The sequence below is a fragment of the Scatophagus argus genome, chromosome 22 (genome assembly GCF_020382885.2).
Source record: "Scatophagus argus isolate fScaArg1 chromosome 22, fScaArg1.pri, whole genome shotgun sequence".
In the NCBI taxonomy this organism is placed as follows: domain Eukaryota; kingdom Metazoa; phylum Chordata; class Actinopteri; family Scatophagidae; genus Scatophagus; species Scatophagus argus.
In genome coordinates, this window is record NC_058514.1 from 10,566,659 (window position 1) to 10,578,248 (window position 11,590).

At 39.1% G+C, this 11,590-nt stretch overlaps 2 protein-coding genes across 13 annotated transcripts in view; both read left to right on the forward strand.

The window, feature by feature from the left end:
- Positions 1-5,309, forward strand: part of cald1a (caldesmon 1a) — a 49,524-nt gene extending 44,215 nt beyond the window's left edge. For 6 of the 7 annotated variants that reach the window (XR_006842157.1, XM_046378622.1, XM_046378624.1 and 3 more), the window contains 2 exons: positions 1,225-1,261; positions 3,602-5,309. Coding sequence is in view for 5 of the 7 variants with exons in the window: in XM_046378622.1 (XP_046234578.1) it covers positions 1,225-1,261; positions 3,602-3,615 (51 nt within the window). In the remaining 2 variants the exon portion in view is untranslated. Of the gene's footprint in view, positions 1-896; positions 1,089-1,224; positions 1,262-3,601 lie in introns of all 7 variants that reach the window. The other variant, XR_006842156.1, reaches the window with a different exon arrangement.
- Positions 5,310-6,071: 762 nt separating this feature from the next.
- The window catches only part of tnnt2e (troponin T2e, cardiac), a 21,547-nt gene continuing 16,028 nt past the window's right edge, over positions 6,072-11,590 (forward strand). For 5 of the 6 annotated variants that reach the window (XM_046379480.1, XM_046379482.1, XM_046379483.1 and 2 more), the window contains exons 1-4: positions 7,314-7,391; positions 10,156-10,206; positions 10,313-10,320; positions 10,422-10,445. In XM_046379480.1, the coding sequence (XP_046235436.1) occupies positions 10,172-10,206; positions 10,313-10,320; positions 10,422-10,445 (67 nt within the window). In that variant the 5' untranslated portion in view covers positions 7,314-7,391; positions 10,156-10,171. Of the gene's footprint in view, positions 6,211-7,313; positions 7,392-10,155; positions 10,207-10,312; positions 10,321-10,421; positions 10,446-11,590 lie in introns of those variants that run through there. The other variant, XM_046379481.1, reaches the window with a different exon arrangement.

Below are 11,590 nucleotides of genomic sequence, written 5' to 3' on the forward strand. Positions count from 1 at the left end.
TTTTTTGCTCTGTGTTGTTGGCAAAGCTGAGCTCCGTTCTTTCACTGCTTATTTCAGTCGTAATAAAAATATCCAAGAGTTTAACTTCAAAATTAGAAGCCTGTGATTTGATAAATGTGTCTTAGTTTCGCATGGTTTAAGTGATGATTGTAATATTCATGTCCCTTCAGACACAAAGTCACCACATTTTAGAGGATGCAATTATATGCTTTTTGTAAATATTGAGCAATAAACAGCAGGCCAGGTGCTTTCCAAAATGCTCAGAGGGCATTAAAGAACCAAACTCCTAACTAGTAAAGCATGTGTGCCAGATGTTCTAAGTGCTGTAAAATAAAAGGAACAAAGTGAACACATCAACAAAGCCATAGTAAAGCCAATTTTAAAGGATTACGCTGTTGACTCCATTAACACCCATAACTTGTTAAAGCCGACTCAACAAAATCCAGAAGATTACAGTTTAGTGTAAATTCTGTCATAAAAAACCTTTAACAGTGCGCCTTTTGTCCAACTGTGGGCTGAATGCTTTTCACAAATGGCCGTATCACATCACCGCTCCTTCTTCTGACAACCACAAATCACTGCTCTCAGTCCAACTTCACTTGACTTTATGTTGCCCTAATGGAGAAACTGTTTACAGCACTTTTTACAAGTAATACGCCTTGCTGAGTTACGCAATGGACCTCACTGTTTCACACAAGTCTGGCTAAACCTGACATGAATAAACTGTCTTTTCTTCATTTCTATACATAGAGAAAGCTGTTTTTGCAGTGTTGCTTAGTTGAAGTGAAACCCCACATTTAAAAAAGGAGTACGACAAGGATGTCCTACCTATCCCGCTTGCTTTAGTGTAAACGTTCCTTCCTTCCTTCTTTCCTGGTAATAGTCTTTTCCTGCAGCCAACAGCTGCAGTGCAGGCCGGAGGCTGTGGTCCGCCACATTGAGTAGTGGAGCTGAAGGGCACCAGGCGGTGGTCTGCACTGACGTAAAAAGGGTCCTGGACAGGAAAGGTAGCGGTTAGCGACCTTGTCATTAGCTAACCTCGCTATGCTGTGATGTCAGGGAAGGCAAGATGAGCAGGATAACAACTGGTGAGGGAGATTTTTGGATAGGGGAGTTTGTATAGGTGGAAGGGTAAGATGAGAAGTGATTATAAGAACTCGCTGCATTGACTGGAAGCTCTGCTTCTTTGCTGCCTTCTTACGGTCCTGTCCTCGTGTCTTTCAGGTGACAGGCGGAGGGGAGACCAAATCAGTCGCCAACGGTGAGTTTTTACAAGGCACTGGAAGTGTCAGCTTATAAATGCAGTGCTTGTGAACGTGTACGCAAGAATCCACACAAATGGATGGGCAGGCATGTAGGCACGAATGCTGCAGCTGTAGAGGGAGCTTGCAGCTCCGCACCAACTTTTCAAACCGAAGAAAAACTGATTTGTTCTTAGCTTGTCTAGTGGGTTTTTTTTGTAATTGCTTTCAAAAACCGAAAGATGGGATTTCCTCAGCCCATAAATGACTGCTTAATCCTTTACTTGAAGTACAAACATGGAAATAACCAAAATGAATTGTGAGGTTTTCACCCAACAGTGACAGTATATTTCTGAAAGCGTGTAAGCAGCCTATTTGCTGACAGTAAGTAGTTGTAAAGATAAAAGAGAAGCTAAAACACAAAAAAAGGAGAAGAAAAGAAGATTTTCTTTATTGTCTATTGGCTTCACTGTGAGGGCATAACATGCATCAGTTCAGGCATCTCAACCCAGTGCAGAGAAAAACCCATGATCCCTCACTGGCTTCCCACAGCGAACATTTCCTTTTGCATTCTTAGCACACGTTATAGTGCTTTGGTAGGACAATAATTACAATCAATCTGTGGCCTTCTCATTTAGTAAGTCGTCATGTCACTGGCTCTTTAAATTATATGACACCATGTATCTCAAAACCAATAACTGACTCTACCCTGCAGTCTTTTCCAGTTTGCCATTTGGCCTTTTGCTCCACAGCATTTTAGGATGCCATTTAAACATTGCTTACTATTTTAAAATCAGATCTGAGTGTAGTCTCCTCCTCCTGTTGTTCCCCCAGCAGACAGAAGAAGGGTTTTGGCCTTGGGGGATTCTGCACATGTAATGTGTTGCTTGTTCAGTGCACAGAATCACACACACACACACACACAGCAATTTCACCTCTATAAACCCACTGAACAGCCATCTCGTCGCCACTCAGACCTTTCAGCTTTTCCACTCATGTGCACGTCCACCTCTCCTGTTCAGACCACAGTCCTGCCTCTCGGAGTGCTGCCAGGGCGGTTTGTCAGATTAATAGCTGGCATGTTGGAGATTAGCACGCCATCACTGTCTGACAGGGGATGTTAGAGGCTTTGTATAGATTTTGTATTTCTTGCTCGCAGTTGGAGGTTACAGACATTTGACACCACACTGGACCACATACAAGTCAGCAGCTTCACGCTCTCCACATGCTTGGATCTGATAGAGAACAGGAATGGTTTCAGTTTTGATATGTAGAGAAAGTAATGTTATTGTTGGCAGTAGTATTTAATCTGAAGTGCACAAAGTCAGTCTGCTCCAAGTGTGCTTCACAAACCTTGTCGATAACAATAAAATGTGTATGAAGAACTCAATTACTCCACATTGGTAGATCAGATTCACCTAACAAGTATCTCTAATATTTTGCAATGATATGACCTCTTTTGATGTGGATTTAGACCATGAAATGTGGACTAAAATGAAGAGTCTTCAGCCATGTTAGCAGCTCTGTGAGCCTATACTTTGCCGGTCTTTGGTCATGAATCAAAGTACTGGAAAAATGTAAATTTTGACCTCATCATGATGCTATATTGAAATTTAAGGCATCACCAATTTTTTTTAAATGCATCACGGAGGGATAGGAGTTGCTGAATCAAATTTCATGGTCAAAAATGTCAATCTAATGGTGATGCTGCTGGAAAAGTCAAAGAATGACTCAGGTCAGGAGAATTCATCTTCAGGGAACCATGAATGTCTGTAAAAAATTCATGACTGACTGTCTACAATGTCCCACATGGTTTTCAGAGGGGAAATTTACAAGTTTGATTTTGGGTTTATGTTTGCCAACTTTTAGTTCAATTAATTCAGTTCAATTCAGTTTATTTATATAGCCAATTCACAACAGAAGTTATCTCTGTTGTTAGAGCATGTCTAGACCAAACTCTTTAATTAAATTTCAATTTGAGTTTTGAGCTGAAACAGGATGAAGCTAAAGCGGGGCAAGCAAGTAGCAATCAAGACAGTGTAGTAAGCCTGTCAGTCAGGAGAACAGCTCCAAAAATAAATGAAATAACAATTTTAAGACTTTTGTCTCTGAAACATGCTAAAAGCAGTAAAAATAGTTGTGAATCCTTGTGTAAAATGACTAGGGGTCTTCTCCACTAAGTTTAATACATCAAGCATCAAGTGTCCTTTAAACTGCACATTGACTACATGACTTCAACACTTCACTGCGGTGTCTGTTGCTTGGTTTGACCTTCTGTGTCTCAAGGTCAAAGTCATGAACCCACACCTGTCTGCAGCCTTATAAAGCCAATGATTGACTTGTTTCAAATCTTTCACCAGGTATGGGACACTAATGTCATGACGGAGCCGCTAAAGATGGGGACCACGACAATCCAAGACTCTTCCTTTGACTTTTGTCTTAAAAACCAAATAATGATCACATCCCCCAAGAGGGACCCCATGAAGGCCGAGGGACAGGAGGGACACTGTCCGAGCACTGTACCAAAACATTGTCATTTTTTTGTACAGTTGCTACGTATAGTGCCTTTGCACAATGATTTTGATTTCTAAAAGAAACAAATGCTGTGAAATTAGGACATTTGTAATTACTATTGCTAATTACTTAATTCAATCCTGCCAGGAAGAAAAACAAATTAAATTTAGATGTATCTGTTGTTTTCCAGGCCGACGGTTTTGATAGTGACATCACAGACGAGTGAAAAGTTTCCACGTTCCAAAGAGATGGGTGAAATCAGTTCGCTCCCTCATACAGTACATTTCCATCTCTTTTTTTTTTTTAATTTATATTTAAAGCAAAAGCTTCACACATTGCTATTTTATTCAACATTCACCAGTTCAGGATAGAAATATAAGCACTTCTAGAATTTAGCTGATTTCACTTTTATTATGTCTTACCAATAGTGCAGCAATGGTCTGAGTAATATATGTTAGCACATGTGATGTTTCGAATATGACCTATCATACTGTATCTTATATAACATCTTTATACTCCTAACAAAAGGTATTTCTGCTTTCTTTTTTGTGTCCAGAAACTATTCACCAACAGGCAGTTTCGGTGGTGATAGGAGTGTTGAATATTGAGAAGGCCATTATGACTTTTATTATCCTTTCTGTCATTTTATTTATGTTTTAATGTGTTTTTGTCCTTTTCTGTTCTCAAACTGATTTTGTAGCTTTTATACCGTTTTGATCACTTTAAAATCTTCAGACATTCCTATTAAAAAGCAGGTGCACAAGTTGCCTTCGCTGCTTTAAAGCTGTAGGTTTTATAATATAGGAAATTGGCAAATCAGCCCTTTTTTAAATCTACCTTTAACTTCTTTATTGCCTCTATGCACACTCTTATGCTCAACAATAGTCTTATTGAGGGCATACAAAGTAAAATCAGGGTGCCTAAGCATATAGCAAGATACTAGTACAGTACAAGAATATTTACCACTAATGTAATTCCTCTGGCCTTATGATTGCAATGAAAACATTTATGACAGCTAAGGTACAGTATACGATAGACTCAAACTCAGTATGATATTTAGACTTGTGATTTTCATGTATCTTTTTCACTGACATGGTCTTAAGTAGCACATCCCTTTCATAGTTTTTGCACGACACAAGCTTTGATAAGATTAACAGTTTGCCGGGGCATTAAATTGATCAATGTTACTGCTCAAAAGTCTGACAATCACATTCCATGGCTCCTGAAAAGAGCAGGGGAGCTTGACCAAAATCCTTCAAAGTGTGATTTAATGTGACATTTATGTTGTTGTTTTTTAATACAGTGCTTTCATAATGCCGTATTGTTTCTCTTTTTTTTACAACTTTGTGTCCATCTTATGTTTTTTAAAGTTCTTTTATTTGCATATTTAACCAGACACTTGTTGTTTGTGTAGCGCTAAGCCTATGCAAAACACACTATCTGTAGTCTCTCTAAACACTCCCAATGTCATACAAGTGGACAGTTTCCAACTGGATGAATGTTTTGAACATTGTATCCTTGACTCAACAACAGCAATAAAGACATTGAAGTATTTCACATTGTTCAGTTTCCTTCTGTAAGGCCACAGTACTGTGGAGCCCATTACATACTGTACACAGTGTTGGATGAGGTGTGTGCTGAAGTGTAAAAATACTCTGTTATAAGTAAAAGTCCTGCAATCAAAATCTTACTGAATTAAAAGTACTTAAGTATAAGCATCAAAATGTATTTAAGGTCCCAAAAGTAAAGCTACTCATGCTGAATGGCCCATTTCAAAATTATTAGAATTGTTGATGCATTAACATGTTCATCAGTATGACATCAGCACACAGCACAACTAATCTTACCTACTTTATCACTACAGGGTAGCTTAATTATAATGCAGCTTTTCTTGTTGTTTATCTATATGTAGTGGCCCTGCGGTTGACTGGCGACCAGTCCAGGGTGTACCCTGCCTGTCGCCTGTAGTCAGCTGGGATAGGCTCCCCCCCCACACACACACACGCCCCTGACGGATAAGCGGTATAGAAAATGGATGGATGGATGGATCTATATGTAGTATGGATAATCTTAATGTGCAAAGTACAATATTTGCCTCACCTTTGCTCTCTAAAACAAGTTATATATGACTTATGAGAAATAGGATATGCTTTATGCCTGAGCTACACAGATCACCATACAGTGCATACCTTCCATTGAAATAGATGGCTCCTATGTAACCAAACCCTCAAGTTTAGTTGAAAAGGGGGAATGATTGTCAACATGTTGATAGCTCATTCCACCACAGCAGCAAACATAATTAAGATCACCTGTTTCACTTTACACACTATAGTCACAACTTGGATTAATTTGTTGAAAAAAAACCTTCATCTTTTTACTGGTTGACCCGTACGAACTAAAGGAATATAAATTATCAAGGAATCACAAATATTTGGATTTTATAACCGCTTTGAAGGTAGGCAGTCGCCTTTTTTTGGTTTGATTTTGTTTTGTTCTTTGTTGGTGCTCATTGTTTCAGGAAAATAGCCTGAGTAACTGAGTTGGGAAGAATCTAACCGATGTGACCATGTCTAACATGTCCACATTGACTGAAGTTTAAACAATATATTGATATTAGCCGCTTTGAACTGGCTTAACTGGTCGCCGGTGAGCCAAAGGGACTTAGCAGTACTTGAGTAATGTACTTTGTCTTGTGGAAATAAGCATGGGCTTCTCTGAAAAAAAGAAAATGATTTCCAAAAACAATTTCGAATGTGGACTCCAGCTTTTTTATGTATGTATTTTGTCAGCATCAAATTAAGAATAAGCACATAATGAGCTAAAACGTTAATATCTTGACTTTGTACTCTGCTAAACTGAATACAGATTGAAAATGCAAATCATTGCATTCTGTTTTTATTTGCATTGTACTTAGTATCCCAACCCATGTTTCTCATTTCTTTGCAATGAGTTGGGTAAGATCAAGTACAGGTTTAAAAAGGACATAGTCCGCTGCTACATTCAAGTGCTGTCAGAAATATTGTAATAGTTGCGTCACATGTTGTATTTGCTTTGAACGGGACAGGCTGAATACCCAGTCCTTGTCAAGACCTCTGCTGCCTTGTTATCGGAAATATTGAAATAATGAACTGTGTCAACTTGATTGAAGGTTTTGTCACAATCAATTGACCAAGATGTGGTAGAGGACTGACAGTAAATTTCAAGAATCAATTCATGAATTAAATACAATCTTTCACAACTTTTCTACTTTACATGCTCTGACTCCAGCACAAAGCAGCACTGTGCTGTGTCAATTCTCAACAGAAACATAAAGAAAACAAGAAATTTTACAAGATCAAGTTTTATATCCATCCAAATAATAGTGGAACAAGTTGTATGTCCAATTTTTGGCCTTGAGTGTAGCAGATTGCGAGGAGCAATTGAAGGCAGCATTCCTCTCCAGGTATAACTCATCTCCTGTCTCTAACAATAGAACTGACTCTCCTGACCAGTAATAGAAAAGATATGCGGTCACATGATGGACAGGGCTGTATTAAGTGTGCTTTTTGCTTGAGAGGATGATTGAATCTGACTCTGTCTGGAAAGAATAAGATCCGAACTTGCTGCTAATCCCAAATCTTCGGGGATATACAGGAGGTAAGATCTGAGCACGACAGCAAAAAGATCAATAACATCATGCAGTGTGTTTGAATCAGCACAGGTTTTCAGTTAAACTCTGTATCTGTTCTGTTAAATCTTTTTAAATTTGACCAAAACTTCACTGAGTTCTGCTGAATTATTCACATAAACCTGCTCAGCACGCTCTAATGACTTGCTGCTACTCCTACAAAGTCATGAATGCTGAATTAAATTGGCTGAGACGTCGTCTAAGTAGGCTCTTAAAGATTTTACAATGGCTTATCTTTGATGTATCTGATCTGAGCAGTGCATACGCTGGTGAAGAAGGTGCTAAGCTCGCCCCTGAGACTGCCGTGTTGGTAGCATGCTTTGGGCTTTGACTTAATGCTACCTAATGCCGAAACCAGCACCCGCAAAATTCCTGCCACTGTCAGACTGTGTTATTTCACAGTTTCAGCCAAATGGGGACTGACCGCATGCATTAAAGCAAATACACGCTTAATACCCCTGCCATGACAGCCCTTGTACACTGTGAATTCTTTTCCAGTCGGTAATTTTCATCAACCAGATGGCATTCTTCAACTTCTCCTTTTCCTTCCACAGTATTTCTCACTTTCCTTCGCATTTCTCTTTCCTCGTCTTTTGACGTCAACTGCTCACTCTGATGACACAAGTAACAACCACACAGGGACTCCAGACACCACAATGTTTGAATTTGAGCCGATATGTAACAGAATTTAAACAGAAGCATGACTTTGGACATTAACCATATAAAGGCAAAGTGTAAATATGGCATGCATAGATCGAATGTGCAGCTGGTCCTTTGAAACCACATGAAAAGAGAGAGCAGGACTGTAGCCAGACAAGAGGGGGCTTTAGGGAGGGTGGAACTGGGGAAGTGGAGCTAATTTTCTTTATCCCAGCGTCACACATTCAACATGTACATCGAATAAGTCAGTATTTTTTTCACCCAAAACCTGATATAAACTAGTTTTCATGATGAGTGATAGAAGCAAGACAAAGTCCTTGGAGGCATTGTTATAAAAATGTTCCCCAACCAGCAGCTGACCAAACCGCAACAACAAAAATAGCCTGTTTGAATGTGGGTCCCAGCTCATTGATTTACTGTGAGTATGGTGAGGTGAGCCAAACCCATTGTCTGGAGGAGTAGCTCCACACCTGTTCAAAAGCACCCTTTATTAATCTTAAAAATAGACCCTCGCTCTCCGACTTCGACTGTTCAGCCCACTGACATCAGTTTTTACGATCTGGTGATTTACAAGTCCATGGAAAAACATAGTTCAAGGGAATGCTGTGCACAATTTTATTCTGACATGTAACTTCCATATGTGTGTTTGTGTGTGTATACATACATGCATACATACATATATCTATATCTATCTTTCTATATATATTGATAGATAGATATACATATGGGAGTTCATAATTCCTTAGCCTTATCCATTCTTTCTTTTTTTTTTTTAGTTACATAGACTGGATCTTGAGTAGTAGCAGGGGGAAACAGTTGGTCTGGCTCAGTCCAAAGGTACAAGAATTCACTTATCGGTACTGCTAAAGCTTACTAATTAACATGTTATATCTTGTTTGTTTGATCCGTACAAAAGTCCATGTGTAAAAACAACAAGTTGTGTTTTTATTGGGAGTTTTGGACTATTTCTTGGCCGGGTGCAGTGACTCTCTGGAGTCTCCGCCGGTCGCCTAGCAACCTCATGTTGACAAGAGTGGGATCGAACTTCTCTACCACTTGGCAAGAAATAAGCAGATTTCCCAGAATATCAAGAACGGTCAAAAATGGAGCTGCAGAGGCCGAGATATCCTAACTTTTAGTTTCCCATTTGGATCAAGCGAAAGAGAAGCTGCTGCATTTCACATAATGCAATTCAGTAGCTTCTTTCATTAGACTTGTGCTACCTGGTAAACACTCCTGTCTTTCAAACATCACATCTCAGACTTATAATGCGGAAAAACTTTAGGAAGCTCCTTCACACCCACAGAGGACGTTGTACAAGTGTTGTCACAGGCTGAGGAGTGTGAAATTGCTTGTCATGACGTTTCTTGCATCGTACCCCATCAAAGCCTTTGAGCACCTGGAAAATTGTTTCCCAAGTGGACATATCTGAGCTAATATGATATGTGTATAGCTTCAGATGTGTCAGTTCGTCCCTGAAGAACTCATGCAGCCCTGGTAGTTTCAGTGCTGTTCAGACTCCAGTCGGCTGCCTGCAGCCTTGATCAGTGCCAAAAGGAAATGGTTGAGGATTAGGCTGGGAGCTGTTTAAAGCTCTGGGCCTCTGCTTGCAGTGCCCATAGTGAAATCATTTCAAATTCTACAATTGCTCCAATCTCACAGCATGTAGCCAAGGTATTTTTGTGTGGTTTTGGTTTAGTTATACAAATGATAAAAGCACTGAAAGGAGAGGAAAAGAAGAGATACAAACCATCTGTCCAAGGGAGAGAAATCTCAGGGGCTTTTGAGAACATTACAGTCAATAAGATAAAGAGGAAAATAACAAGAAGACAAACAACAACACAAATCACAGCAAGGAAAACATTAAAATACAAAAATAAATAAATAGAACCGCCTAATTATACTGAGCCCAAGAGAATTTATTTGTGTGTGTGTCTGAGACAGCTGCATTAAAACTCATCTGTTATCTCAGAACAGGGAATTCATTAAAAATGCATTTTGTCGTCAGCGTGGCGAGCTGAAGTGTTGATTCTTGATGTTTTGATGAATTGTCTGCTTTCCTCTTTGATGCAGGTAATTGGACTCCAAAATGTCTGAGGAAGAAGTAGTAGTTGAGGAGATGCTGTGAGTACCATCATTACATTCTAGTAGCATTTCTAGTGTTTCAAGTGAAATCAACAGAGTTGGTTTCAACTCATTGCTTCACTTCTTTTTCTTTTTTCTTTATCAGGGAGGAGGGTGAGTAAGAGTTTGAGAGCATTCAGTGTGTTTTTCGAATGCAAAATGTCACTTTCAAGCTTCTGTTGCTAGACGTAGCTGACCTGATTATGTCTTCTCAGAGGCAGAAACCCAGCAAGAGGAAGGTAAAGGCTTCTGCATGGCTTCACGTGTGTGTATCATCTTGTTTCTGCTGTGTCTGTTGCTGTTCGGGTGTCTGCTGTCAGTGATAAAAAAAAACATAACAAGCAAGCTGAGTGTGTTTTCAGTTTGCCTTTAAAAACTAATTTGTGCAATATACCAAGAAAAGACAGAGATGAACAATGGTGGGCATGTCAGAATGTACAGAAATTAAGACGGGACAGCAAAACAGTCTTTGACGTCCAACAGTGTAGTTACGGAGACGGAGTGGGAGGTTTGTGCCAATCACTCTTACCAGACCGCTGTTTCTCCCAGGTCCCTCTGTTGGACAGATGGGTAAATACTGCACACAAAGTATAAATTATATTTACTAAATTTTATTACATTTTATTTTAGAAAGCACTCATAATATAGGCCTACTTTATTATACACTATCCTGTGTTGCTGTACTACCACTTTAATACATATTCTTATACTATATTTCTACAGCTCACCATATATTTTATACATCATACTATTCTATGCTGAGTTGTTATCCTGTTTCATCACATACTGTGGATTGTATTTCTGTATTAATACAGACAAACACCAAGTAAAATTATTATGCTATTCTGGTGTATACTATGATTGTAGATGACATTATATTACTCTTACATACACAATACTCTGCTTCTAATCTCACCACTGTGTCACTTCACTTCAGACAGTATTCCAGCTCTTTGTAGAAAAGCAAAATGTTGTGCAGTTAACTTGAAGATTACATGATCATGTTGGCTTAGCAGCTCCACTGCAGAAACATTTTCCCTGAAACATCTCTGATGATTTCATTTAAATGTAGTAGCTTTCCAGCTGATGATCCCTCACAATTACCTTGTGACCTTTTGAAGCGGCCGGAGCCCGAGGCTGGAAACCACTGGACTAAACTGCTGAACTGTAAATGAAAACTAGCTCTAGCTGTAAACTAGCTCCACCTTGAACAGTTACAACAGTAAAACGCTGCTTACTTATTAATGCCTCCCTATTAACAGTCATGAATAATTTAACATGAGAACAAGTACTTTAGATGCCTAATGTACATTTAGCTGATAATACTTATGTATTTAGGATTAAGCATTAAGTAAAACTTCACAAAGTAAACAGGAATGATGCT